Raw genomic sequence first — 27,827 nt, forward strand, 5'->3', positions numbered from 1 at the left:
TTCGCACCGGGGCCTGACAGCTCCCAGCCTCCCCGCACTCGCCCATGAACAGCAAACTCAGCAGGTGACTAAAGCCAGGCCCCTAAATCCACAACCAGGCAACTCATAAAGTGACTGGCCTGTCGGGGTGCCGAATGCTGCCACTATGCTGGGTGCTGGGCACACACACAGACCCAGCCTCAAAGACCTTACAGTCTAAATGGGCAAAGAAGGGGAAACTGAGGCACGGCGAGGGGAAATGACTTGCCCACGGTCACACCCCAGAGATGGCCATAGAACCTGTCTCTCCTGAGCCCCAGGCTGGGCCAGGCTGCCTCTCATACAGCCTGCACCCCCATCCCCTCTTGGCTTCAGGGGGTTCTCCAGGCTCCTGCCCCATCAGCCCAGTGCCGTCAGATCCTTGCCTGAGCAGGGGCAACTCTCTAGTTTAGGTGCCACCCGCTTAGGAGTCCCACCACGGACACCTCCTTGGCTTCTCCCTGGAACATGCTGCTCCCTGGCGTGTCTTGTCCTGCTCTGCTGTGGCAGGGGACGACAGCAGCACGGGTCAGTGTCATCTGTTCCCATCAATATTGGATACACTGTGACTCTTTGCCTTGCTCCCTGCTTCACCGCTCCCTCCCGGGCTCTTCGTTGCCCGGCCTCCTTCGCGCTGGGTCGGGACCTTCCTGCAGCCCGGCCTCCTTCGCGCTAGGCCAGGGCCTTCCTGCAGCCCGGCCTCCTTCGCGCTAGGCCAGGGCCTTCCTGCAGCCCAGCCTTCTTTGCACTGGGCCGGGACCTTTGCCATAGTCTGGCCTCCTTCGCGCCAGGCCGGGCCCTTCGCCACAGCCCGGGCTCCTTCGCGCCGGGCCAGGCCCTTCACCGCAGCCCGGGCTCCTTCGCGCCGGGCCAGGCCCTTTGCCATAGCCTGGCCTCCTTCGCACCGGTTCGGGTCCTTCACCGCAGCCCGGCCTTCTTCGCGCCGGGCTGGGCCCTTTGCCATAGCCTGGCCTCCTTCGCACCGGGCCAGGCCCTTCACCACAGCCTGGCCTTCTTCGCGCCAGGCTGGGCCCTTTGCCATAGCCTGGCCTCCTTCGCGCCGGGCCGGGCCCTTCGCCACAGCCCGGACTCCTTCACGCCGGGCCGGTACCTTCACCGTAGCCCGGCCTCCTTCGCACTGGGCCAGGACCTTTGCAGAGCTGGTGCTTATCAGCTCTGCGCTCTGTCTGTCCTCAGGGGCCTGGCTCGGAGGTGACTGGGGTTCAGCATAGGGAGCAGGGACAGCCCCCGTGGGGAGATGCAGAGATCTGGGCCTGATGAGGGAATGTCCCCAGTGCACTGTGTTGCCCCATTGACACCCTCCCCACAGCTTTGCTCCATCCCACAAGCTTGCCCAAAGCACCACGGGCAGTTCCCCTGGGGCTGGACTGCTGCCACTGCTCTTTGCTCCCCAGGGCGAGGGGGATGCACTGGGTGCTCATGCCCTGCACTTTGCCCGACCCCACTGCCCGCAGTGAGGAGCATAAGGAAAGCAGCCCCAGGAGGAACAGGGCACCGTGTGCCCAGAGGGGAGAGTCCCCAGGCAGGGCAGGGGGGTCAGGGAAATACACTTGTACAGTCAGTGATTAAATGACACAGAGACCCACAAATGCTACACAGGGGCCTATGCTACACATGTGGGACCCTGCACATGCGAACATGCTATATATATATGTTACATGCCCAAACGATGCCTGCATGCTACACACGGACCCGCACGACATACACACCACACGTGCAGGACACACGCCACCCGCCGGAGCATGTACATGGGACACACACGCTCCACTCCACGCTAAACACATGAGCACGTGCCACATACACATGCTCGCGACACACATGGGACACCCCCCCCCACGTGCGTGAGTGCCGAACACGGGCAGATGCTGTGCACAGAGAGGTGCCCCCGGCCCCTTGCCCCTGACACACACAAGTGTGTCCCGCCCCGTGGGTAGACCCTCAAAGGCCGCGTTCTCCGTCCCTGGCTGGGTGGGGCGGGGGTGACTCACGCTGTAGTTGGCGCAGATGGGGTTGAAGGCATTGGTCCCACACACGAAGAGCGTGCTCTCGTTTCTCACCAGCAGTACCTTGATGAAGTTGCGGCACTCTGCCTGGAGAGGAGAGGGAAGGGGGGTCAGAGCCAGCGGCCCCGCCCAGCGTGCTGTGATTACGCTGCAGGGGAAGGAGTTGGGAAATGTTGCTTTGGGCCAACTTGAGAGGACGGGCCTGTTCCTGCTCATAGAACTCCTGGGCGTGGGGTGGGAGCCTGGTAACGGGGAGCAGAATTTGGCTTCATGCACCCAGTTGGCCAAACTGTGGGCTGGTCCGGCCACCTTGATGCCTGCTGGGCCCAGCACCGGGCCATGGGGTGAGGACTGCACTAGGCAGCCATCTCAGTACATCAGGGAAAGTGCAACCTTCAAAGGACATGGTCAGGGAGCCTTGCCCCACGTACGGTAAAGGTAAAGAAATACATCTCTCTCAGTCACCATGCACCCCCGTATACATCCATCCTATCTACCCAGCCACCCATCTAATCTATCCATCCATCCACCCCCATTCATCCCTACCCATCCACCCATCTAATCTATCCACCCATCACCATCCATCCCTACCGACCCACCCATCTATCCACCCCATGTATCTATCCATTCTATCTACCCAGCCACCCATCTAATCTATCCATCCATCCACCTCCATTCATTCCTACCCATCCACGCATCTATCCACCCCCTGTATCTACCCATCCTATCTATCCACCCACCCATCTAATCTATCCATCCATCCATCCCCATTCATCTCTATCCATCCACCCATCTATCCACTCCCTGTATTTACCCATCGTATCTACCCATCCAATCTATCCATCTATCCACCCCCATTCATCCCTACCCATCCACCCATCTATCCACCCCCTGTATCTACCCATCCTATCTATCCACCCACCTATCTAATCTATCCATCCATCCATCCTCATTCATCCCTATCCATCCACCCACCCACCCATCTAATCTATCCATCCATCCTTATCCATCCACCCATATATCCATCCCATGAATCCCCCTGTATCCATCTATCCTATCTACCCCGCCACTCACCTAATCTATTTATCCATCCACCCATGCCCATTCATCTCTATCCATCCACCCATATATCCACCCCATATATCCATCCATCCTATCTACTCAGCCACCCATCTAATCTATCTATCCATCCATCCCCATTCATCAGTAGCTATTTAGCCATCCACCCATCTATCCACCCCATGCATCCCCCTACATTCACCCCCATGCATTCCTACCTAGCTAGTTACCCATTTCGGTGGTATGGAATACCTCTATGAATCCTCTATCAATCTCTTTATCTATCTATCTCTCCCTTCATTTGCATCCCCATCTATCCATCTCCATGCACACCCTCTATAAACTCCATCTATCTCTAAGCAAACCCCTCTATCTATCTACTCATCTAGCTAGAAATGTCTCCCTGTTGCTTTTGTTTTTAAATGTAGGTTAGAACAGTTTTCTGTTTCTATTTAAAACACTCTGGAGGGTTTGCACTGAGAACACTGCAGCGTGACTGGGCTAGTGCCTGGGAACCCAGACATCCCACTAGTTAAAGGCTTCGCTTAGCTTCATTGTCCAATTGGAGGAAAATGCCAAAAGGGGAAAATATGCATGCACAGAGGCAACAAAGAGTTGTTAAAAATCCATCCAGCCTTAGTCATCTGTGATGCCGTTGGCTGCCCAGGTGAGGGAATGATTTTGCATGCCGGATTCGTAACCTGACAGTGGCCCTTTTAACCTTGCACAGAGGCATCACTGGCTAGATGCAGATGGGCTCCTCCCGCCAGCTCCAGGTGCCACTCCAGATGGCAGGGTGGACACTAACAGACGGGCGGCAAGTTTAGGGGCAGATGGCCACCTGCACCCCCCCCAGTTGGCCCTCGTGAACCAAAGCCCCAGGAATGAGGCCTTCAAAAATGTGCAGTGGGGAAAAAAAAAAAAGAATCCAACCAAGCACCTTAAAGCGCCATTTTTCCAGGCCTGCTAGGAAACCATGGAAACACGCATTCATGTGCTTTGATTGGGAAACAAAGAGAGGCCGAAAACCTGTGAAGCTGCCTGGGCAGAGAGACAAGACGTGAGCAAGGGCAGGGGTGGATGGAAACCGCTGAAAATGCTTCTGCGAAGCTCAGAGGTGCGGGAGAGGCTGGGGGGGCCGGGTGTGTGCACGTGCGAGGCTCAGGAACCTGCCAGGGGTTCCAGGTTGCTGTTGATGAGCGTTCCCGCATTTGCAAGGAATAAAAACTGGTCCTGGTTTGGGGATGGGGTGGGGGATGGGGAGGGCAACAGTCATTTAAACCCTCACTAGCGCCCCACGTCAGGCTCAAAAATTTAAAAAAACCTCAGATCAACAGAAAGGGGTAATTAACCAAAAAAACCTCCACCGGCAACTGTTAAAAAAATTAAGAAGTAAAAATTCCCCAGCAGCCTCAGAGCCCCAATCCCAGCCGCCTTGTAACCGGGACTGGAGAAGCTGAAAATGAAACTGACTAGGGAGAGCCGTGAAACTGACGAGCCTGTTTTCCTTCTTCCCAGGAGCCAGCCTGGTTGTTCAAACCCTCTGTGTGTGTTCGGAGCTGGGGTGTTATTTGTCACATGGAGAAGACGAGGAGGGAGTTTATCAAAGGCAGAAAGGGAAGGGAAGGTGCCCATCCCCCCCCGAAAGTCTAGGGGAGTTGGGTGCTTAGGTCCAATTTCTGCCTTTTGAAAAGCCTTCCCCCAAGACAGGCACAATGTCCACACCTGGGTGCCTATGGTTAGGCACTTGACGTTGGATTTTCAAACGGGACTGGGACCCTGAGATAACCATGTAAATAGCTGGATTCTCACATGCGCCCATTGGATTGAGTTAGGGAGGGAGGCTTGAGTGAAGGGTGATACAGAGACTGGGAAGAGGGTGTTGAAAGAGAACACACTGTAGGGAGAGGAGTGGGAAAGAACGGGAATGGGGGGGGGGTGTGCTGCTGATCAGCCAAAACTTCCACTGCACGGATGCTGCAGGTAGTCCGTATCACCGAAATTGAGGCCAGTTGTACTGAGGTGTCTAGGTATGGACTCGTGGCTACGGGCTAATGGAACTGGGAACTCAAATGCCACGAGAATTCAGTGGGAACCGGGTGCCCAATTCCATTAGGTTCTCTTGAAAATCCCACTCTCAGACACCAAAGTCTGAAAACGTTGACCTCCGATGTTTTAGGAAGATTGTGGGTCAGATTCTCCCATCCCTTACACTGGGTGTCGATCTGGAGCAATTCTTTGGGTGTGAATAGATTCACTCCCAGTTCAAACTGGTATAAGCAGGCTCAGAGTCTGGCCCTCAGATGTTTAACGAGATAGCGCCCCATTCAGCTAATGCTGATTTATTCCACTTCCTGGCTGTAATTGTGAGCCAGAGCTCCCGCTGGCCCAGGTTCGGATCCAGTGGGGCACCAGGCCGCCACTCCCTGGGGAGCCTGGTGCTCTGCCGTTTTCAGCCTGAGGAGGCATTAATGGAATCTGGAAATTGGATTTCTCACCGATTATGAGATGTGTCTGTTCTGATCACCAGACCAGAAATAATTAATTACAAAGCCAATTATACTAGCATCTAATAAATCACATTTGACACAAATGTTTGCAGAGAGTTAAAAGGCAGAGAGTATGACAAACACAGCTCACGGTGGGGCCCACGCCGACCACCTCACAGCGAGCGGAAAGACAAAGGGGGGAGCTGGCCAGAGAGCTGGAGCACCAAACAAGGCCAGTGTGCTCGGTGAATAGTTGTGGGAGTGGGCGTATTGGCAGCAGTGAGCTGGGGTGTGGATCCCGGCGCATGCCCACGATGGGAGCGTGAATCCTGGCACCAGTGTGCACAGCGTGGCGCCACTATTTTGAGTGATGGTGAGCAACTTGGAGTTCTAGCCTGAGAGGAGTGGGGGGCAGAGAGCTGGGGCAATGTGCAGGGGATACCTCACTTCCCCTCCAGCCCCCCCACCCTCCGCCCCTGCAGGCCAGGCAGGGGGCAGGCCGCATCCTTACCTCATGCTTCCCCTTCATCCGGCAGATGCTGATGTCGTGCGGGTTCGACCCCCACGTCAATTTCTGGGTATAAAAGCAACAAGGAACTCAGGTCAAACTCAGGTGAGCGAAAGGTCCAGATTTCCTCCAGCCGTAGCTGCAGCTGCTCCCCCTGCACCGAGTTAGCCTCACCCTGCCATAGCCATCAGCGAGATGAGTTGGCTGGGTCTCAGCTCCCTGCATTGGGCACATTGCTGGAAGCTGCCTGAGCATCTCTATGCACAGAGGGAAGAGACCAGCCCAGGCATGCTGCCCCCTGCATGCCAGTGGTGACCTCAGGGGCTGGGCTGACGTCTGTGCCTTGGACACCTGCTCAGGGCTTCTAATTGCTAGGAGCCCCCGGGGCTGTGTGACCTGCTCCTGGAACTGCCTGGAGAGATCCTGCGCTCAGGCTCCCACTCCAAGGCAGCGGCTTCGCTCTGAGCCCATGAATAAGTGAGGCCGGTCCCTGGCAGAGGCATGGGGGGCCAGCCCCCGGGGCCTGGGACAGACCTGCAGTGCTGCCAAAGCCAAGGCCCGGCACTTACCCGCTGGTAGCGCATCTCGCTGGCTGTGGCAGGCTCCAGGCTCACCCGGTACAGGTTATCTCTGGTGGAAGAGAAGGTGGGCAGGTGCCTGAGAGAGTGCTAGGCCATGGAGGTGAATGTTATACACAGCCCTACACAACCCACACGCACACAAAACACTCCCCAACCCACACTGCCAGCCCCCATCACACATCCTCCAAAACATCTCCAACCTCTCCCTACCAACCTACCCACTCATAACACACATCCCTGAGTCACCCCCCCAAAACCTCCCCCGTATGCACCCCAATTCATTCCCAACCCCCCCACAAACCTAACCACTCATAACACACAAACAAGTCACCAGCAGTCACCCACTCATAACCCACCTCTCAAACACCAATACCACCCCCCAACACATGACAATCTCTAGGATTGTCCTACCACACACACACACACACACACACACATTCCTAAACAACTCCAAGTCCCCAAACAAAAATGCTCCCCAAACACCACCCTTTCCTCCCCCATTCCATGGCACACCCCCACACTAGTGTAAGAGCCGGGCCTGGTGGGTGGGGCAGGCTGTTCCCTGGCCAGTTGAGGGCATTTTCCCAGTTTGACATGGGAAGCACTCCACTGGCCGCTCTGACTGTGGGGCACATGGTGTCCGTGACGGGAAAGGGGCAGCGGGATCTGGGGGAGCACAGGGCCCGTGCCGCCAGCCCCAGAAGGCCCTGTGTCCCAGACTCATCCCAGGGCAGCAGGCAGGGATGCCCACAGCTCCCAGGGCGGGCTGGCCATGTGCCCCACGCAGGCTCCAGGTGGTCGGCAGCAGAGCTGGGCACTAGCACAGGGCACTGTATGCCCAAGCAAAGCCGTGTCCCCACAGCTAGCGCTGTCCTTGCAGAGGGCACGGAGAGGCAGGGGGGACCCAAGGCTGGGCGCACGAGGCTGGGCACTGCCAGCAGCGGGTGAGAGGAAGGTTAGCAGAGCAGGGCGGAGGGATGGGTGCTAACTTCCGCGCTGCCAGAGCACCGGACGCCTGAGGCTCCCCTGCCTCCCCCGCCACCCGCCAGTGTGTTTGGACTGACACGCGTCTGCCATCGGCGTGGGAGACGCTACACCCATCCATCACCGTGACAATCCCGCCCCCCCCCAAACCCCTCTCCCACAGCCTGTTCTGCGCAGCTGGGGGGTGGCCAAAGCTCCTCTCCAGGGACAGGAGGGGGGATCCCCATGGGGAGCAGGGGTCTTCACCAGGGAAGGGGGAGGGGTCCCAGTGGGGTGGGGAGAGGGGGAGCCCTGCGCTCCAAGCCTCCTCCCTGGAGCTAAGGATCACATCCGAAGGCTATTTCAAAGAGATGCCTTCCTAGGACCTTTCCCCCCAGCTCCCTCCCCATTTCCACCACTGGCTACTATATACTTCCCAAATACCCCCACCCTGCCACTGGTCCCTGCCCCCTTTCCTGCCCTCTGGCCCCTTCCCAGCCCTGCATACCCACCCCTTCCAGCAACCAGCTGGTCCCTGTGCCCCTTCCACTCCTCCACATCCCCCCCACAGCTGGTTCACGGTGCCCCCCGCTTACCCCACCTGACTGGCTCCTGCATCAATTACAAATGATGGTGCATTAATGAACCTCCGGAAAACTTCCCCCTAATTGCTGTCTCCCGGGGCTCTGGCAAACGAGCAGAGCCGCATCCTCATTAGAGGTAGAGGCCTGCAAGCCGGGGGGGAGAAGAGATGCCCCCGGGTCACTCTTCTCAGCCCCATCAGGGATGTGGAGCTGCTGGCCGAAAATTCCTTCTCTAAGGAAGCTGCATCATCCCCTGCTCATCCAGCTGCTGCCGAACTGCCCCCCCCCCTCCCCCAGTGCCAGGCAAGGAGTTTGCGGAGAGAACAGGGGCGAGTCGCACACACCTGCTGGGGCCTCCTAGGAGATGGGGTCTGGGTGACAAATCAGGGCATGGCCATTTAATGGTGGGCTAGGGTGGGGGGTGATTATAGCACCTATTGAATCACTGGGGATGGGCAGAAGCCCGCCCACATCTAATAGCCCCGCCCCCACAGCCTAAGGGGAGGAGCCACCAGAACCAGTAATCAAATCATTCCAGGGGACATGACATGAAACATCAGGGCCGGGAGTGAAAGTGACAGGGACAGACGCAGGGATCCAGAGTGGGACACTAGTCAGAGAATCCCGGACAGCGCCCACTGCTCCTCAGGCAGCCAGGAGATACGGCCCAGAGGAACTCCACCCAGAGATGTGCCTTGAGGGGGGATCAGAAATAGGCTCTGCTGTCGCAGAATCCCCGCTCCCCCCAGTCCAACTTCCTCCTCCTGGTAGCGTGGATGGCCACCTTGAGCAGCGTCAGGAGGAGGCTGACGAGGCGGTCTCGCGACTTCGTGGGGACACGGACGGGGTGTGCATAAATCAGGAGTTGCAGGGAAAAGTGCAGCAGGACTGGAGGAGGAGGAGGTTCTGGAGGAGCCAGAAAAGGAGCTGCAACCTGGTGCACTCGATGTAAATGCCTGCCAGGGTCTCCCTCTTGCTGTGAAAGGGGCAGGTGTCGGGGGAGGTGGTACGCATCCGTGCTCACAGCTCTGCGAAGGAGCCACCAACTAACATCCCCAGCGGGCTGTGGGACCAGGGTGGAGCACGGGCTGGCCCACCGGGGCTCCCCACCCTACGTGGGGGGAAGTGGGTCCTGCCACTTGGTGTCAGGGTGGGACACAAGGGTGAAGAAATGAAGGGTGTGGAGTGACTTATGAGGAGAGGCTGAGAGAACTGGATTTAGTTTGCGGAAGAGACGAATGAGGGGGGATTTGATAGCTGCTTTCAGCTACCTGAAAGGGGGTTCCAAAGAGGATGGATCTAGGCTGTTCTCAGTGGTGGCAGGTGACAGAACAAGGAGCAATGGTCTCAAGTTGCAGTGAGGGAGGTTTAGGTTGGATATTAGGAAACACTATTTCACTAGGAGGGTGGTGAAGCACTGGAATGGGTTCCCTAGGGAGGTGGTGGAATCTCCTTCCTTACAGGGTTTTTAAGGCCCAGCTTGACAAAGCCCTGGCTGGGATGATTTAGTTGGGGATTGGTCCTGCTTTGAGCAGGGGGTTGGACTAGATACCTCCTGAGGTCCCTTCCAACCCTGAGATTCTATGATTCTATGATGGGATGAAGTGAATGATTCTTGGGCCCTGCATCCACAGTATCCCAAGCACATGGCAGCTCCATTGCTCCAGCCCTGCCTGACCCGGCTCTGGGGGAAATCACGCGGCTCTCGCTGGCAATTTGTTTCTCAATCTGGCTTTTTATGCTGATTTATGGGGCTGGTTTCCACCATAATCGGTGCAGTTAAGTGGCAGCCTTGGATGTGAAAAGTTCGCTGCCTAAGTGCTGCTGCTGGCGTGTAAGTGCTGAGGCAAAATTATGATTCATGGAGCCGATCTGGGAGTGGGTAATTTATGCTCTGAGTGGCCAGATCTGTTTTTATTCATCTCAATTAAACTGGGATGGCAAAAACCGATACATTTGGGCTAATGAATGGACAAGTTAAATACGCATTTATATTCATTTGTGTTCTAATGCTCATGGGCTGGCGTGCCCGGCACGAAGCCCCCAGACAACAGTGCCAGGAAAACGTTCCCTTCTCGGCACCCGCCAGCAGGGGGGCACAGACGTTGCCCAGCCAAGGGCTATGCTGGGAATACGCTGGGCAGGGGCCCAGGGCTGCCTGCTTTGGTGGAGCATGATGTACCCCTCCTTTTTTAACACTGATGCAGCCTACAGAAACTACAGTTCCCAGCATGCATTGCTCAAGCTGAGCAGAAAGCCACTCAGAGCTAGATGGAGCACTGCATGCTGGGACCTGTAGTCTTCTACAGCCCACATCCCCTCCACAAGGAGAGGCAGAGTATTGCATGCTGGGCCCTGTAGACTTTGGGGTTCACACCTCCTCTCAGGTCTAGGTGGAGCATTGCATGCTGGTATCCAGAGCAGGTGCAGCCTGGGCAACAGCAGGGCAAGAGTCCTCTCAACTAACTGCCTGGCCAATGTGCCACAACCCTGCCCTGGAGACATCAGCCTCCAGGGCCCAGTCAGTCCCAGACTCCACTGCCGACCAAGCTGACGGCTGCAGCGGCAGTTGTATGAGGCAGCCGATCAGGACTCAGACTGGGCTGGGCTAGAAATGACACTGGCCGCCATGGCTCTGCAAGGCTGAAGGTTGAGCCTGGCTAGCGAAGGCCAGCCTTGAAACCAAGGCGGTGGGTCAATGGCAGTCCGTGGAGATGATCTCTCTTCCAACAGTGGCCAATCCAGGTGCCCCAGAGGAAATTAACAGAACAGGGAATCACCAAGTGATCCATCCCCTGTCACCCATTCCCAGCTCCTGGCACACACAGGCTAGGGACACCATCCCTGCCCATAGCCATTGATGGACCTATCCTCCATGAACTTATCTAGTTCTTTTTTGAACCCTGTTATAGTCTTGGCCTTCACAACATCCTCTGGCAAAGAGTTCCACAGGTTGACTGTGCATTGGGTGATGAAATATTTCCTTTTGTTTGTTTTAAACCGGCTGCCTATTAATGTCATTTGGTGACCCCTCGTTCTTGTGTTATGAGAAGGAGTAAATAACACTTCCTTATCTACTTTCTCCGCACCCGTCATGATTTTATAGGCCTCTATCATATCCCGCTTTAGTCATGGTGAGGCATGATTTCCCTTTACAGAAACCATGTTGACTCTTCCCCAACAAATTGTGTTCATCTAGCCAACGCACAAAGCCCAGAATTGCAGATCTGCCGCTGTGTTTACAAATGATAGTTGCGTGTTTCATTAACCAGCCACTGAGATGGAAAGCCTAGTTCAAAGTCATATCAAGTTATACGCTCAGAACTGGCTTTCAGCCTTTACAAGGGAGGGGTCACAGAGCTGTGAGCCACGTATTGCGGTCCCCCTGTGAGGGGAGGAGTCACAGAGCTGTGAGACACATATGGGGTCCCCATGTGAAGGGCAGGGTCACAGATCTGTGAGACTCATAGGGAGGGCTCCATGTGAGGGGAGGGGAGTCACGTGGTGGGGTGTGTGAGATGCAGGTTTTGGGGTCCTCTCTGTGGGGGGAGAAGACAGAGGATAGCAGGTCAGAACCAACAATCGGGGCACCCGTTGTTGGAGGGCCAGACAGCAGAGGCCCATTAATGACTCACAGGGGGGCGCATTGGCATCAATGGAGCACTGAACCCCCATCTCCATTATCACATGGGGGGCTGGACCCCATCTCTGGGGGACCTCAGCCCGTCCTCCACTCTCACCAGCGTCCTCTCTCCCCCTCCCTCCCTGTAGGCTACAGGTTGCTATGGCGCACCTGGGCGCACCTCCCCAGGTTCTGCCTGTTTGGGATTCAGGCTGCGGAATGCACCCCCCACACACCTCTCCTGTCCCCTCCCCTGGCCTGGCCTCCTGGTCCTCTGGGTCTTCCCCTGCCCCTCCACCATGCCAGCCTGCAGGAAAGGAGGAAGAGGAAGCGGAAAGGACAGCTGGGAGCACTGAGATCTCCTGCCCACACTTCTCCCCCCCAGTCCCTGAATCCCCTCCTGCTCCCCTGACCCCCCCAATCCCCTTTCACCCCCCACACCCCAGATCCCTCTCCTCCTTCCCCCATTTCTTGCCCTGGCTCCCCGGGACTCTTCTCTTCTCTGCATTCCGTGTCTTGTATCTTGGGGAGGGGGCACCCAGAGATCTCTGGGGCATGGGGCCCCATTAGAGAGGGATGCCCAGCCCTGCGCATGGGGCGTTACCTGTCACCGATGTACAGAGTCCTGTTGACCTTCAACATGCGCTGGATGTTGAGTCTCTCTGCCCCGCTGCCGTCCAGGCTGGAGAAGTGGCTCAGCCCGCTGCCCACGAAGACCGAGTAGTGCTTCACATCTGCCAGGGGAGAGCAGCACCCGCTAGCTCCCGCTCTTCAACAGCACCCCTGCTCTGCCCTCCCCCAGCCCCCGGCCCCGCTGCTCTGGTCCCGCCCAGGCCACAGGCGAGCTGAGTTTTGCAGCCCCAGCTGAGCCGGGGGTTCTCGCCCATCAAATCGGTTTGATTGGTCAGGAGCGAGGCTCTGCCCCCGGCCTCAGTGATGCCCCTCAATCCTGACCTGTAGACACTCCCATCTTTGGCTTGGAAAAGCCTCCCACCGCCCCTAGCTCTGCCAATGTCCCACCCCTCCAGTACCAACCCAGCCTCCACACGTCAGGGCACCTGCTCAACCTGATGCATCCGGCCTGTCCTCCCTGCAGCCGCCCCCTGCGTCCCAAAGCAGCTGCCACCTGCACCCCGATGCAGCCCCCTGTTCTGTCAGCGTCCTGCCCCTGTGCTCCCCTGCCTCTGCCCCAAGATGGGACCCAATGTTCAACGTGAAACCGGTGTTGGGGGGATTGGCGAGCGAACGTCCCCCTTTCGTCCCCGCAGGAACCCGCACTGTAAAGTTGGCTGAGGGCCCCTCTGAGCCAGACTGTGCCCCCCCAGCTCTTCCTTGCCTGGCCCCCCTCACTTCCACAGTCCCTCACTTACAGTCTCCGGGGGCCACGCTAATGGGCCCGGGCTCTTCAGGGAACGCGGCGTCGGCCGCCCCCTCCAGCAGCAGCAGCAGGATGAGCAGAGCACAAGGCGGAGTCATGGTCTCCGGAAGGGACGGGCGCCCTTCACACCTGCGGGGGCACAGAGAGACAGGGGGTGCAGTGGTGGTCAGCAGCCAGCAGGGGGCAGGCAGAGAAAACCAGCCCCCCACCCCCTACACACACACACATACCCACACCCCTGCCCCCAAAAGGCGAGAAGGGGACGGAGAGGGAATGTCCGGCCGTTCCAGTTTCAAAGGCGCTAATGAAAGCAGCTGTTTGGCACCATCACGGCCCGCAATGGGGGGTGGGGAGGGGGCACGGCTCGGGTTTCCCCCTGCCCGGGGGGCCAGTGAGGAGGGGGCTAGGGGGAGTCAGACAGACGCTCCCCACCCCCACTCGGCTCCATTACTGTTGGAGGGCCCCTTCCGCACCGAGCTCTCGGCTCCTGCCTGTGTGGCCAGGATAGGGGAAGGCTGTGTGGGACTGGGGACCTGGGGTTTTAGCCCCAACTCTGGCAGGGGAATGATCCCGTGGTTAGAGCAAGGGGCTCTTGGGAGCCGGGGCTCTTGGGAGCCAGGACTCCCGGGTTCTGTTGCCGGTTCTGCCACTGACTCATGGTGCGACCCCAGGCAAGTCCCACCCCCTCTGTGCAATGCTGCTGTGCCAAACTGGTGGTGACTGGGAACTGTTGTCCCAGCGCTGAAACTGCCCATGGTTGTTCCCAGAGGCAGCAGGGAAAGAACCCGGACTCCTGTGTTCCCAAAGCACCGGCCCCGCCGCCGGGCACCCCTCTTGGCAGCAGCTGAGCAGCGTCCCATCCCTGCGGGAGCCCAGCGCTGCCTGAGGCCGGCTGCCAACCCTCCTCACAGAGGGTGGGACACAGGGAGGCCCTGCTGGGAAACTCACTGCTCTTTCCAGGGGCCCTTGATCCCAGACCAGGGCACAGGCTGCCTGGAACACCGCTTGGGTAGAGGGGGCTTGGGGCAGAGGCTACTGGGCGGGGGGCCAAGAGCTGCTGTCTTTTGCCTCTGGAGGAGGCCCTGGGTGGGAGGGGATTGTTTCTTTGAAAGGTGAAGAAAGTGGGTCATTCCCAGACGAAAGAATCCCAAATATGCTGGGAAAAGCTGTTTTTTCCACGTCCTGCTCAGCCCCCTCTGTCCATCCCCCATCTCTCGCTCTCCTTCCCTCTCCTCCACTTCCCCCTTCCCTCTCTCCCCCGCTCCTCTGTCATCCAACCCACTGCTCTGCCCCCAGCCCTCTCCTCCGGTCTCCCCAGCCCTCTCTCTCTGGCTCCAAGGAGGGCCATAGAAAGCAGGAGAATTTGATTTTGCAGAGACAGCATGGACCGGACTGCCCCGGGGGCCTTCCCTCCTGCCCCCCATATCCCTGATCATGAAGCACAGGCCGCTAGCTCCTCCAGGTCTGGGCTCTCAGCCCCGTGGCACATCAGTGCCTCCTCCCCTGGGCACCAGGCACCCCCATGGGCATGATGTGTCCCCCAGCCCCAAGGACTGGATCAGAACCGAGCACAAGGAGACTGGAGTGACGGGTCAGCCAGCACCAGGGAATGTAAAACCTGGGCAGGTGGCTCGAAAGAGCTGCCCCAGCCTCCTCCCTCCCTGTGCTCCCCAGTGTCGCGGGAGGGTCTCGCTGGGTTTGGGGGTTCAGGGAGCTGCTCTGGCTGGGTCCCCGTGTTTTCCCACCCCGGTACTGAGCAGGGGGCATTTTAGATTTTGCTCAACACTTCAGTGGCATAAAATTGACATGTAGGTGAGTGACAGAGATGGGGAGCTCACGGGGACAGCCACGCACCCCCCCGCCCCCACAACACAACCCTCGGCCCAGACCCCAGCACAATCCCTCCCACGACACAACCCTCGGCCCAGACCCCAGCACAACCCCTCCCATGACACAACCCTCGGCCCAGACCCCATCACAACCCCTCCCGTGACACAACCCTTGGCCCAGACCCCAGCACAACCCCCACCACACAACCCACTGCCCAGACCCCAGCATACACATCCCGGAAACAACCGACTGTTAGACCCCAGCACAACCCCTCCAACACAACCCACTGCCCAGACCCCAGCACAACCCCTCCCCCAACACAACCCTCTACCCAGACCCCAGCACAACCGCCCCTCGCCCCTGACACAACCCAGTTCTCAGATCCCAGCACAACCCCCCCGGAAACAACCCACTGTTAGACCCCAGCACAACACCCCCTAGACACAACCCATTGCACAGACCTCAGCACAACTACCCCCCCCCGATAAAACTCAGTGCTCAGACCCCAGCACAACCCACCTGACAACCCACTGCCTAGACCTCAGCACAACCCCCCCCCCCCCGACACAACCCACTGCCCAGACTCCAGGACAACACATCTGACAACCCACTGCTCAGACCCCAGCAAAACACAACCCACTGCAGAGAGCCCAGCACAACTCCCCTGGCACAACCCACTCTCCAGACCCCAGCACACACACCCCGGAAACAACTGACATTGAGACCTCAGCACAACACCCCTGACACAACCCACTGCCCAGACCCCAGCACAACCCCCCTGCCACGACCCACTGCCCAGACCCCAGCACAACTCCCCTGACACAACCCACTGCCCAGATCCCAGCACAACCCCCCCGACACAACCCACTGCCCTGACCCCAGGACAACACATCTGACAACCCACTGCTCAGACCCCAGCAAAACACAACCAACTGCATAGAGCCCAGCACAACCCCCCTGACACAACCCACTGCCCCAATCTCAGCACAACCCCCCTGCCACGACCCACTGCCAAGACCCCAGCACAACACCCTATACACAACCCACTGCCCAGACCCCAGCACAACCCTCCCGGACACAACCCACTGCCCAGACTCCAGCACAACACCCCCGACACAACCCACTGCCTAGACCCCAACACAACCCACTGCATAGAGCCCAGCACAACATGAACACTACACCACAGACACAACCCACTGCGGAGACACAACACCTTGCACCGCCAGCAGCACACACCACACAAGACACCCCAAACGCACAAAACACCTCCTGCTGTGTAGACACACAAGCCCTACCCCCATCTCCTTTCTCAGTCACTGTGGCCCAAGCTGCCATCCTGCCGGTCACTCAGGCCCGTAACCGGCGTGTCATCTTGGATCCAGTCCTCCCTCTAGGGCCTCCCACCCAGGCTGCTTGTCTTCAACTCCAAGGCTCTTCACCACCTGGCCCCACCGACCCGTCAGCCCTTATTCAGTGTTGAGATGTTGACTCCTGCCTCTGACTGGCCCACTCGTTCCATCTCCAGACAAGCCCCTTTGTGCTTTCGCCCCTGCCGCCCCTCACGCTGGGCAGACGCTCCCCGTAAACATCCACAACATCCTTTCAATCCCGCCACCAAACCTTCCTTTGCCCCGAGGCCTACACAAAACTAGACAGGGGTTCGGCAGCTGGGACACCCGTTCGTCTTGCTGACCCATATTGTATCATGTCCGTGCGTTTGCCCATCTGTCTGTCTGTCCCTGTTGTCTCTTGGCTGAGACTGGGGCAGGAGCTGTCTTTCAGTTGTGTGTCTGTACAGCGCTGAGCACCGTGGGAAAATACATAATAACTCGCAGCAGTCAAACGGAAGATAGAGATGCCCCCTCGTCACCCCCCAGCAGAAAGCGACAGGCATTGCACAGACAGAACAACACTCACCACCACCCCCACAAAGATACACACCGACACTGCCCCCCACAGCCACACCACCAACCCACAAGACAGGCACTGCATAAACACAACCCCTGCACGGTCCACTCCCGTACACACACAGCAGACCACAGACCAGATAGGTATGTAAGAGCACGCGTGTGCGCACACACGCACACACACTGCTACCACCAGGCAGATGCACTCCTCCACAGGGACATCTTAGTCTGGGGCCGCATCCTTGCTGAGCGTAACTCCCCAGAGCTGCCTAGCCCGGGCGGCATGCGGGTTACGGTACAGACGACGGCCCTGCCAAGGCACGGCCTAGTGTGGGCATCAGGAGCTCGGCTCTTGCTCCAGGGAGCCAGAGGAAAGGCGAGCAGCACAGGCAGACAGAGAGACAGAGGCAGCTGCAGAGGAAGAGGCTCTTGGGCATCCACGGGGCTGTGGATGGGATGGCGCCTGTCCCAGTGCTCTGACAACTACGGGGAGAGAAACCGGCTAGGTGCCAGACCTGACCTTGCAAAGACCAGGCCATGCCACTGGCTTCGCAGTCACCAGGCCTCCTGGGTCCCGCTGAGCGGGTGGCGCCCTGAGGGAGAGGTGGCAGTTCGAGTTGCTGCTTCCCCAGGAGTGCAGGGGATGGGAGGCTGAGAGATGAAGTGGGTGATGGAGGGAGAGGGAATGGAAGGGTCTGAGGGTCCCATCAGCGCAGCATCCAGGTGGTGAAGCAGAGCGTGGGTTTGCCCCATGGCACGTAAGTGGGGTGGGGTGGGGTGGTGGAAAAGTGAAATCTATACACCCACTCTGCCCCTACACCTGCCCTCACTGACACACATGCACCCCAGCCCCTCCATGTCCACACACATGGCCCACCACACACAAACATACACCCGGCCCACTGGCTACTCACACAGAGACACGTGCTCCTCTCTGCGACACGGACACCCCCCTTCCCACTCCTCACATGCTATCCGCTCCTTCTAGACACCCCCCCACGGCACACAGACACCCCCCTTCCCACTCCTCACACACTATCCGCTCCTTCTAGACACCCCCCCACGGCACACAGACACCCTCCTTCCCACTCCTCACACACTATCCACTCCTTCTAGACACCCCCCCACGGCACACAGACACCCCCCTTCCCACTCCTCACACGCTATCCACTCCTTCTAGACACCCCCCCACGGCACACAGACACCCCCCTTCCCACTCCTCACACACTATCCGCTCCTTCTAGACACCCCCCCACGGCACACAGACACCCCCCTTCCCACTCCTCAGACACTATCCGCTCCTTCTAGACACCCCCCCACGGCACACAGACACCCCCCTTCCCACTTCTCACACACTATCCACTCCTTCTAGACACCCCCCCACGGCACACAGACACCCCCCTTCCCACTCCTCACACACTATCCACTCCTTCTAGACACCCCCTCACTCTCTACACACCAACACACACGTGTGCCAGTCACATATACCGCCTCCTTTACACACATCGCTCTCTGCACCCTTTACACAGACATCATCATCTCAACACACACACACACACACACACACGCCTTCAAGTTTTGTACATTCTCAGCTTTCCCCACCAGCCTCCCGCAGAGACAATAAAACCCCATCCCTTGCAATCTGGGTGTGATATAACTTTGAGGGCCCCAAGCCGAAACCCTGCATCCCAACACGCTCGCAGCACAGCCGGGGACCCACACGTTACAAAACCCCTCTGGCCCCTCGGAAACACCGCCCCTGCTTGACCACCTGCTTCTGGCACTGATCGCCTGACCCGCTGGAATTGTTCCCTGTGTTCACCGCAGCAACCAGTTCCTTTGCTCACTCTTACGGCGTCATTTAGTAATTAATGCAACTCAGAAATTCAGAGGTAACGTAGAGGGTTAAGAAACATATTCATGGAGAGTTTAAAAAAGAAGGAGAGAAAAATACAGGGAGAGATGAAGAGAAAGAGAGAGACACACACAGCAGGTACAGAAGCAAGAATGAATCCCCCACCTCCCATCACTCCTGTGGCGGGGGAGAGGGGATATCCCTTGAACTGCCCCTCCCCTGAGGCTGGGTTGATTAGAGGGTCAGCCTGGCCCATGGAGGCTCTCAGCCTTGCTGGCTTCCACTCCCCTCTCCCCAGTTCATTCCAGCACAATCTTGGCGTTCCAGATGAATTGCCAGCTGGTTCTGAGCTGCAGCTTAATGCCCACTGCAGGCAAAACTCATGCTACTCAATTTAGACGGACAAGAGCCATTAGCCTTTATGTGGGGACCTCTGACTGCTTTCCACGGAGAGGGCTTGGGTCATGGTCATGTGGCCCCTGAACCAAGCATCCGATGGGTGGGGGGATGAGCACCCAACATAGCCCCCCTGAGTTCCTAAAGAGCCCAGCCCCAAATCTGCCCCAGTTGAGTGTCACAACTGAGAGTGCTATGGAGAATCCAGCCCTATGAAAAGGAGGCAGGAAGGGATAGAGAGGAGCCAAGCCGCGTGTAGCGAACAAGCAGCAGCTTGGATTTCCTGAATAAAACCTTCTATTAAACCTAGACGAAAAGTCTCAGGGTGGCAAAGATCAAAGCAGCGTCCAAAAGCCGCTCTCTCTTTTCTCACTCAAGGTGATTAAATACAGGTGCGGGCTACACTGCTGGTTGCAACACTGTGCTTATCATCTTTCACCTTTTCCACGGCCTTTTTAGCCAGTGGGAAGACAACCACTCACACAGGTACCGCACAACCGTGGTCCACGACTGGGCTTGCTGAAGAGGAAAGTTTAAAAACACTGAGTGTGTTTAGTCTTGAGAACAGAAGACCGAGGGACCTGAGAACAGTCTTCAAATACGTTAAGGGCTGTTTTAAAGAGGATGGTAATCAATTGTTCTCCATGTCCACCAAGGATGGACCAGAAGCAATGGGCTTAATCTGCAGCCAGGAGAGTTAAGGTGGATATTAGGGAAAAGTTTCTAACTCTCAGGGGAGTGAAGCTCTGGAGCAGGTTCGCAAGGGAGGGCATGGAAGCCCCGGCACTGGAGATTTTTAAGAGCAGGTTGGACAAACCCCTGTCAAAGCTGGTCAAGGTTTACTTGGTTCTGCCTCAGTGCAAGGGGCTGGGCTAGACGACTTCTGAAGGTCCTTCCAGACCCCATAGTTCTAAGAGTCTATGAATTAACTCGTCCCTTGCTGGTGCAATGGAAAACCTCAAATGTTCCTGATACATTTGGACAAACGTTGGCCGAGTTTCTCCACTGGGAATCTCCTGGAAGTTCCCCACAGCTCCATCTGATTTTTTTATCGAAGGGGACATATCCGGGCCCGTTACAGTAGCATCTGAGCGCCCCGCAATCTTTAATGCTTTTATCCTTATAACACCCCTGGCTCTTTGTTACGGATGGGGAACAGAAGCACAGAGAGGCTTTGCCCAAAGCCACAGAGGAAGTCTGTGGCAGAGAAGGGATGTGAAGCTGGGTCTCTAAATCCTAAGCTAGTGTGCCGACCACTGGATCATCTTTCCTTCCTCATCCAGCCGTCTTGCTGCCTTTCGGATCAGCGGGAGCAAGGAAGCCAGTGAGTGATATTTTCTCATTAGAACCCAAAGATAGCTCAGCGCTTTGCTGCTTTGCACTTGTTTCTTGTCTGAAATGCAATCAGATCGGGATGTACAGAGTGTTGGAAAATCAATTGAAATACTCTGGAGTCTGAAACAGACGGCTTAGCTCCCCCCCTGCCCTTCATTCCCCTCTGCAAGAGCCAAACCTCCTGGGGGCGAAAGGCTCCCTTGGTGTCCCGCCAGAGTCATTCAGCCAACTGGCTGCAGCTCTCTGGAAGCAAGAGCAATTTCACCAGGCAAGTCTGGGGGTGCCCCGAACTCAGGGTACGGGGCAAGCGGAAGGAACTGAACCCAGGACACTTGGCTGCTGTCCAGCTGCTGTAATTAACAAGTAAGCAACAATTTAATTGATTAGTCAATTTCATGTAACCAGCGAGCTGAGACTCCGGTTAAATCAAAACGCCTTCTCCCCCCCCGTGTCCTATGCAGAAGAAGCCATCAAGGGTGAAATTGCACAACAGCCCCTGAAATATCATGTTGTGACCCCCCCCACCCTTCACAGCCCTTCCCTGGGGGGAGAAGGAGGATGCAGGAGTGTGTGTGTGTGCGGGGCGCGGGCGGGGGGGGAGACGACTCACCTAAAAAGTATTTGCAGCTCAAGCTGCAATGGGGCATTGGGCAGAGAGATTTTAGGGGTGGACAGATGTCCATCCCCCCCTCTCCCCCGGCCTGTCTTTGGGACTCCTCTAACACAGCAGAAGGCACTTGCTTAGACACAGGCTGCATCCATACTGTGCACTTCCCACAGCGAGTCCGCCCAGGCACCCCAACTCCGCAGGCAGACGTGCACCCCAACTCCGCAGGCAGACGCAACTCTCAGCCAGCCGGTACAACAGAAGGGTTCTTGTGCGACAGAACAGAACTTGTTAGCACAGACATCAGTGACTTTCAGCCAAGTCCATCCTGGGGAGTCCGGGGCCAGGGCTGAGATCTGACAACTCCAGCGGGAGGAACAGGGTAGATTTTGATGGGGGAAACCAACATGACACAGAGACTAGGAGGAAAGGGAGCGGAAACCAGTTTCCCAGCCGGCCCCAAGCATTCCTATCAGTGATGAGAATCTCTGTCCGCTGGAGCCCATAGAACCAGCTTAGGCAGCCCAGGGGTGAGATCCTGCTGGGCTCGGTTAGGGAAGCGGCACGTTTCCCTGGCTGCGGCATGCAGACCAAGGGCCGTGCAGAGCAGGTCCGACCACAGGCAATGCTCCCTGCCCCAGATCCCGGAAAACGGAGACTACACTGCTTCACAACACCTGGGACGGGATCCTCCCGCGATGAGACACGATGGGTGCATCCCCCTTTGCTATATCCCAGACCTTGCAACCTCCAGCACCAGGGCTGGCTCCAGGCACCAGCTGAGCAAGCTTGTGCTTGGGGAGGCCGATTCTACGGGGCGGGCTTCCCTCAAATTCGCTTCGGCCGCCCCGCAGGATTTTTTCTTTTTGGTTCGCCGCTCCGGCCGCCCTGTAGGGGGCGACGGCACGGAGGAGGGGAGCACCCTGCTGGGAGCGGGCTGTGCCCTCCATCTGCCCCAGCTGGTGCCAGGTCTATAGGAAGCCCAGCAGGGCAGCCCGTGTCCTTCCCTCCCCGCCGACCGGAGCGGCGCGGAGCCCTCCCGCCAGGCAGTGCGACGGAAGCCCTGGCTGCCCCACTTCTCTCTCCCCCCGGCTCCCTCCCCCTCCTCCCCGCTGCTCGGGGCACATCTGCAGCGCCGGGAGTACCTCTGCACCCGCACTCCAGCCACCTTGCATGTTTTTTTTTGCTCTGCTGCTCCGGCCACCTAGCAGGTTTGCTGTTTTTTTTTTTTTTTTTTTTTTTTTTTTGCTTGGGGCAGCAAAAAAGCCAGAGCCGGCCCTGCCCAGCACCAAGAGCTAATTCTGGCACCTTTGTTACTGCCCAGCGCCAGCATCCTCCCTCCTGTGGAGATCCGCACGCAGGCCACATTGCGCTGCACCCTGTCACCCGAGCACCTCCTCTTCTGTTAACAGCCACCCTTCCCTTCACTCCCACCCTCCTGCCTTCCCGTCCCCCTTCAGTGTCTCCCCGACTGTACAACATGGCGCCCCGAGCCCTCCTCCCCTGCCACGCAGGGCCGTTAATGATCTGGGCGCCCATGACAGGCAGCGAGAAGGGACCGGCGTAATTAGAAATGAAAAGCCGCCTTTTCTCACAAAGGGGTCTCTAATACAGGACTCTGGGCAATCAGCCAACTGAACGCCGCGTCGATAGTTCATCCCCCTCGCGAGACGGGCGGCTTCCCAGCTAGGCAAAGCCAGACCTGGCCACTCACCTCCTGAAAAGGGCCTGCCAGCTCCTAACAAGCAGCAGGCGGGGGCTCCCAACCCCGCTGCCCCCAGGCACTAGGAATGAGCACTCAAAATCACTAGTCGCTTTTGAAAATCCTGAGCCCTTCTTTTTCCTTTCCTGTGCAATGGGGTTCCGAGCCCTTCCCTTGGGGAGATGAGCCTATAGCCTCCTTCAGTTCAGCATCAGGATGATTTCCCCTGTAATACTCACGGGAAGGGAAGGTGGTTCCAGGGAGTAGGGGAGCTCCCAGAACTAGGGAAACCCAGGTTCAAGCCCCTGCTCTGCCATAGAGACTGTCTCTGTGACTTTGGGCAAGTTGCTCACAGTATGCTGACTTGCTGTGGGGTTTTAAATGCCATCCCTGCCCATCCTCCTCTCTTGAAGCCCTTACGGCTGCATTGATTCAGAGCTGGCATGCCCCTATGGGTATGGGTCAGTATATGTTGGACAGTGACCTGTTTCCCCTACTCAGGGTGGAAGTAGCAAAGGCACTGGGGCCTGGCCTAAAGTTGATAGTCCCCCACCATGCCTCAGTTTCCCTTGTGTAACATGGGGATAACACTGCCCTATGTCACATGATGAATACATTGTGAGGTGCTCAGATACTAGTTGCAGGGGTCATCTGAGTCCATAACCACTCTAGAGGATCAGATTCATTTCCCTCAGGCTACTAGGCTTTCATTTCAAATTGCTGATCCTCTTTAATGTTTTATAAAGGGGGAATTACGAGCCTTCAGATGGAGGGTGACACGGTGTGGTATATTTTTAAAGACCATTTTGATGTACTCAGGGCTGTATAAGAAACTGAATTATTCTCCAAAGCGTCCAGGGTTGACTTTAAACATGTGAAAGAATCCCGGGTGGAATTCACAATGCAGCTCGCAGAGAAATAAAAAAAATGGCGCTTCATTTGCATGCCAATTATTTCCCCCTTTGTTATCATGACCGCATCTCAAAGTTTAAGTAACAACTTAAAAAGAGATTGCCTGGCACCAGGTCTGACCTGCCTTGTTTTCATCTTCTGTCTCTTTGCAAATTCCGTGCAATTCAGGATGTGATTTTTTTTCCCTCAAAGAAACAGCTTCAGCTGCTCTTTTTAAAAAAAAATTTCCATTAAAAAAAAATAACTGACAGGTGCCTGGACATCATAAGCAATTCTGCAATTACAAAGCAAAGCCCATCTGCTCTGTGCAGCCTGACAATGGTAAACTGGGACTCAGAACACAGATCTTCCAGGCAACAGGACGCAGAGTGCAGCTTTCGTTGAGCTATTCTAGAACAACAAACCAGAATGCAGGGCCCAGAATTTAGGAGCAACCCTACCATAACAATCCAGCAAAGTGGAAGAAGAAACAAAACGAGAATTGGGGAATATAAAGAGATTTCAGACAGATGTTTCCCAGGGCTTATTATTCTGATGATGATCAAAAAATGAGTGAAAACATGTAGTTTTTTAATAGTGCAAGATGCTCTGATGGCATCTGTAGAAATACAAAAGCTGCCCCAGAAATAACTCAGTGCCAAACCGTTGAGTCCTTGCCAGCTCACGAGTGTTTCCATGTGATGCTCAAATAGCAAACATCTGGAGCTGGGACAATTTCAGCTTTTTCCCACTGCTTTTGGGGGCTACGGAGCCTTTTGTCTTTGGGTCACCAGTTCAAACCCATCTTGGGCATGAATGCCAGTGGTACCTGGTGGCTGCCTGGAGTGTGTAGCTGTTCTCAGTCTGGTATCTAGCAGGCCCCATCCCCTTTTAATAGAATCATGGGACTGGAAGGGACCTCGAGTGGTCATCTAGTCTGGTCCCCTGCACTCAGGGCAGGACTATGTATTATCTAGACTATCCCTGCCGGGTGTTTGTCCAACCTGCTCTTAAAAATCTCCAATGACAGAGATTCCACAACCTCCCTAAGCAATTTGTTCCAGTGCTTAACCACTCTGACAGGAAGTTTTTCCTAATGTCCAACCTAAACCTCCCTTGCCACAATTTAAGCTCCCTGCTTCTTGTCCTGTCCTCAGAGGTTAAGAAGAACAATTTTTCTCCCTCTGCTTTGTAAAAACCTTTCACGTACTTGAAAACAGTTATCATGCCCCCTCTCAGTCTTCTCTTTTCCAGACTAAACACACCCAATTTTTTCAAATCTTCCCCCATAGGTCAAGTTTTCTAGACCTTTCATCATTTTTGTTGCTCTTCTCTGGACTTTCTCCAGTTTGTCCACATCTTTCCTGAAATGTGATGCCCCAAAGTGGACATAGTTGAGACCTAATCAGCATGAAGTAGAGCAGAAGAATTACTTCTCGTGTCTTGCTTACAACACTTCTGCTAATACAGCCCAGAACGATGGTTGCTTTTTCTGCACCAGGGTTTAGAACTCAGGACCGCCTGGCTCCCAGCCCTCTGCTCAGATCACTGCCCCACCTGCGTGTCTGGCTCTGCGCAGCCCGTGGGGCGTGAGCACTGAGGCTCCCTGATGGGGGATGCTTTGGGAGGCCAGGCGGCACCAGCGGCAGTCACAAAGACAGTGCTGAGCAAGTGGGAGCAACGCCCTGCCAAAGCACCAGTGGCAGGAGCTCAGGGACAGTCTCTGCAGGGGAAGGCACCTGCCAGCTCAGAGTGAGGTGGGGCAGAGCTGCTGCCTGTTGAAAAGATGCTCTTAATCATTAAAGCAGCTACTGAAGCAGCGCTGGTGTCAGCTGTCCTGGGTGGGGAGCTGCAGATGTGTGAGTCCCAAGGAGCTGCCAGCTGTGCTGCTGTGAGTGCAGGCGGGCTCGCACACACGCTCACACTTATGCATATAGGCGCACACACACACACGTGCACATTCACATGCATGCACATAAACTCTCGCTCAGACACATTTGCATCCCTCCACAGGCATATTCTCTCACACACTCACCCACGTATGTTCATGCACAAGCAGTTTCTCTCACACACACATTTGCACAAATGCACACACTGTCAGATGCGTACACACCCACGTTCACCTACAATTATGCGCATTTCACAACTGCGTGCACACACCTACATGCCCCCCCATGCTTACGTTCACGTGCACAAACTCATGCATTCTCATGCACACGCACACCCGCTCCCAGGTGCACTCCTGCTCACATTTGAACATGGATCCCTCCCCCCCCCGCACACATACTGTGTCTCAGACAGTCCAGGGAAAGATGCTCTGCAAAACTGCGCGGTCCCTTTGAGCAGCCAAAGGGGGCAGGGAGGTCCAGGAAAGCGCTGGGTCTCTGCACTAATGGCTGGCGGCATCTCTTCCCCGAGTCTTTACCAGACTCCTCTCCCTGCCCTTTGAAATTGGCTTGGCAAACAGGCTGCGCGGCTCATTAGTGGCTGTGGTTCGGGAGGGAGGGAAGCAGATGGGTTTCGAAGCACTCGGAGAAGAAAGGAGCTGAGGAGAAGAAGGGAGCGTTGGCCCCGGGGCCCTGATCCTGTGTTCTCCCTGTGCGATGGGGGAGGGGGCTTGGATCAGGCACAGTCAGCTGGCCGAGCACCTGCACTGGGGAGATGGGGTCACGCACACCCAGAGGTGCATCAGCACCCAGAGAGGGGTCTCGCCGGGGCAAACAGCCTTCTAGCGAACAACCCCCCCCATCAACACACACAATGCAACACTCATTCCCTACCCACTTCAGCTCAACATATACACCCCACAACACCCCACCCGAGTACACACAACCTCCCCACCCCCAGCCCAACATACACACAACCCCCTTCCACAACCCCTATACACACAGCCCCCTATAATCCCACCCTGGCCCAATATACACAACCCCCACTCCAGCCCAATACCAACTCAACCCTCACAACCCAATATACACAACCCTCCCACAACACATCCCACTCGATACACCCACAAAAACATAACACAACGTCCGTGCCTCACACGCCACACACACACACTCCATCCAAAACAACACAAACACCCACATATGACTTAATTCCTCCCATAACACAACACCCATGCCTCATTTAGCCTCATGCAACACACGCACAATTCAAATGGACACAAACACCCTTCATGCCTCACATACCACATCACACGCAAAACACCCCACACCTTCCACGCAGCCCCCGCTGCCTCCTTACATAATGCAACCCACTAGCAATGACTCACTCCATCTCCAGTTCCATCTTCCCTTTCAAGTCTGATCCACTCCCTTTAGTACCTGACAGGTAGTGCTATCCTTTACACACACACACACACACACACACACACACACACACACACACACACACACACACACACACACACACACACACACACACACACACACACACACACACACACACACACAGTACAACCTGCTCAAATTCCAGACTAGAGGGTGCCTGGGTGGGTGTGAAATTGACATTGCAATGGAAGGCTCCTTCAATGGAGGGAGGCCCTTGGAAAGCCAGGCACAGAGAGGGGGCAGATTCCTGTCCAAAGCTGCTCTCCCCAGGGGGTACACAGGTGGATCTCTCTCCACTGGGGCAATTGCTCTCAGCTCACCACGGCTTGGCCATTCCCAGAGGCCCAGGGCCTGATTTGCCCAGGCAAGGCACTGCTAAGGTGCAGGGGGCAGGATGACTCTGGGTCATGGTGAGGCAACTTTGCGCTGCTACATCACTGGTCCCAGCCCAGCCCCAGGGGAACTCTGCTCCCCTCTGATGGCTGTTGGGTGACCCGTGGAAATGGAGCTGTGCAGCTCTTAGCTGGCCTCCAGTAGCCATGTCACACAAAGTGCCGGGCAGAGGGATTTCAAGACACCCTGCTGCCAGCTTTCCCCGGGCACGTGAGCAACGCAGGTTGCGTGTGCGAGACGCCCACCCTGCTTAGAGCCGCCTCTCGTCTCCTCCGCCATGGGATCCGGACTGGCACTCCCACGGCATCTCCCCTCGCCCCAGATGTTGCCGTGTGTGGGGTGGAGTGGGGGGCTAT

General features: G+C 56.6%; 1 protein-coding gene and 1 long non-coding RNA gene across 3 annotated transcripts in view; both read right to left on the reverse strand.

Annotated features, from left to right (window-relative positions):
- Nucleotides 1–27,827, reverse strand: part of SEMA6B (semaphorin 6B) — a 91,233-nt gene that overhangs the window by 20,362 nt on the left and 43,044 nt on the right. Inside the window, exons 2-6 of one of the 2 annotated variants that reach the window (XM_050934180.1) lie at nt 13,219–13,355; nt 12,453–12,582; nt 6,668–6,728; nt 6,102–6,164; nt 2,028–2,129 (exon numbers count right to left, since the gene is read on the reverse strand). In XM_050934180.1, coding sequence (XP_050790137.1) covers nt 2,028–2,129; nt 6,102–6,164; nt 6,668–6,728; nt 12,453–12,582; nt 13,219–13,324 — 462 coding nt within the window. In that variant the 5' untranslated portion in view covers nt 13,325–13,355. Of the gene's footprint in view, nt 1–2,027; nt 2,191–6,101; nt 6,165–6,667; nt 6,729–12,452; nt 12,583–13,218; nt 13,356–27,827 lie in introns of those variants that run through there. The other variant, XM_050934181.1, reaches the window with a different exon arrangement.
- On the reverse strand, nt 800–2,021 carry LOC127040279 (uncharacterized). Its single transcript, XR_007771414.1, has 2 exons — nt 1,130–2,021; nt 800–1,090 (listed from the first exon to the last, which is right to left on the reverse strand). It is a non-coding gene; the product is annotated as an uncharacterized LOC127040279 (long non-coding RNA).

This window comes from Gopherus flavomarginatus, chromosome 24 (assembly GCF_025201925.1).
Source record: "Gopherus flavomarginatus isolate rGopFla2 chromosome 24, rGopFla2.mat.asm, whole genome shotgun sequence".
NCBI classification, from domain to species: Eukaryota; Metazoa; Chordata; order Testudines; family Testudinidae; genus Gopherus; species Gopherus flavomarginatus.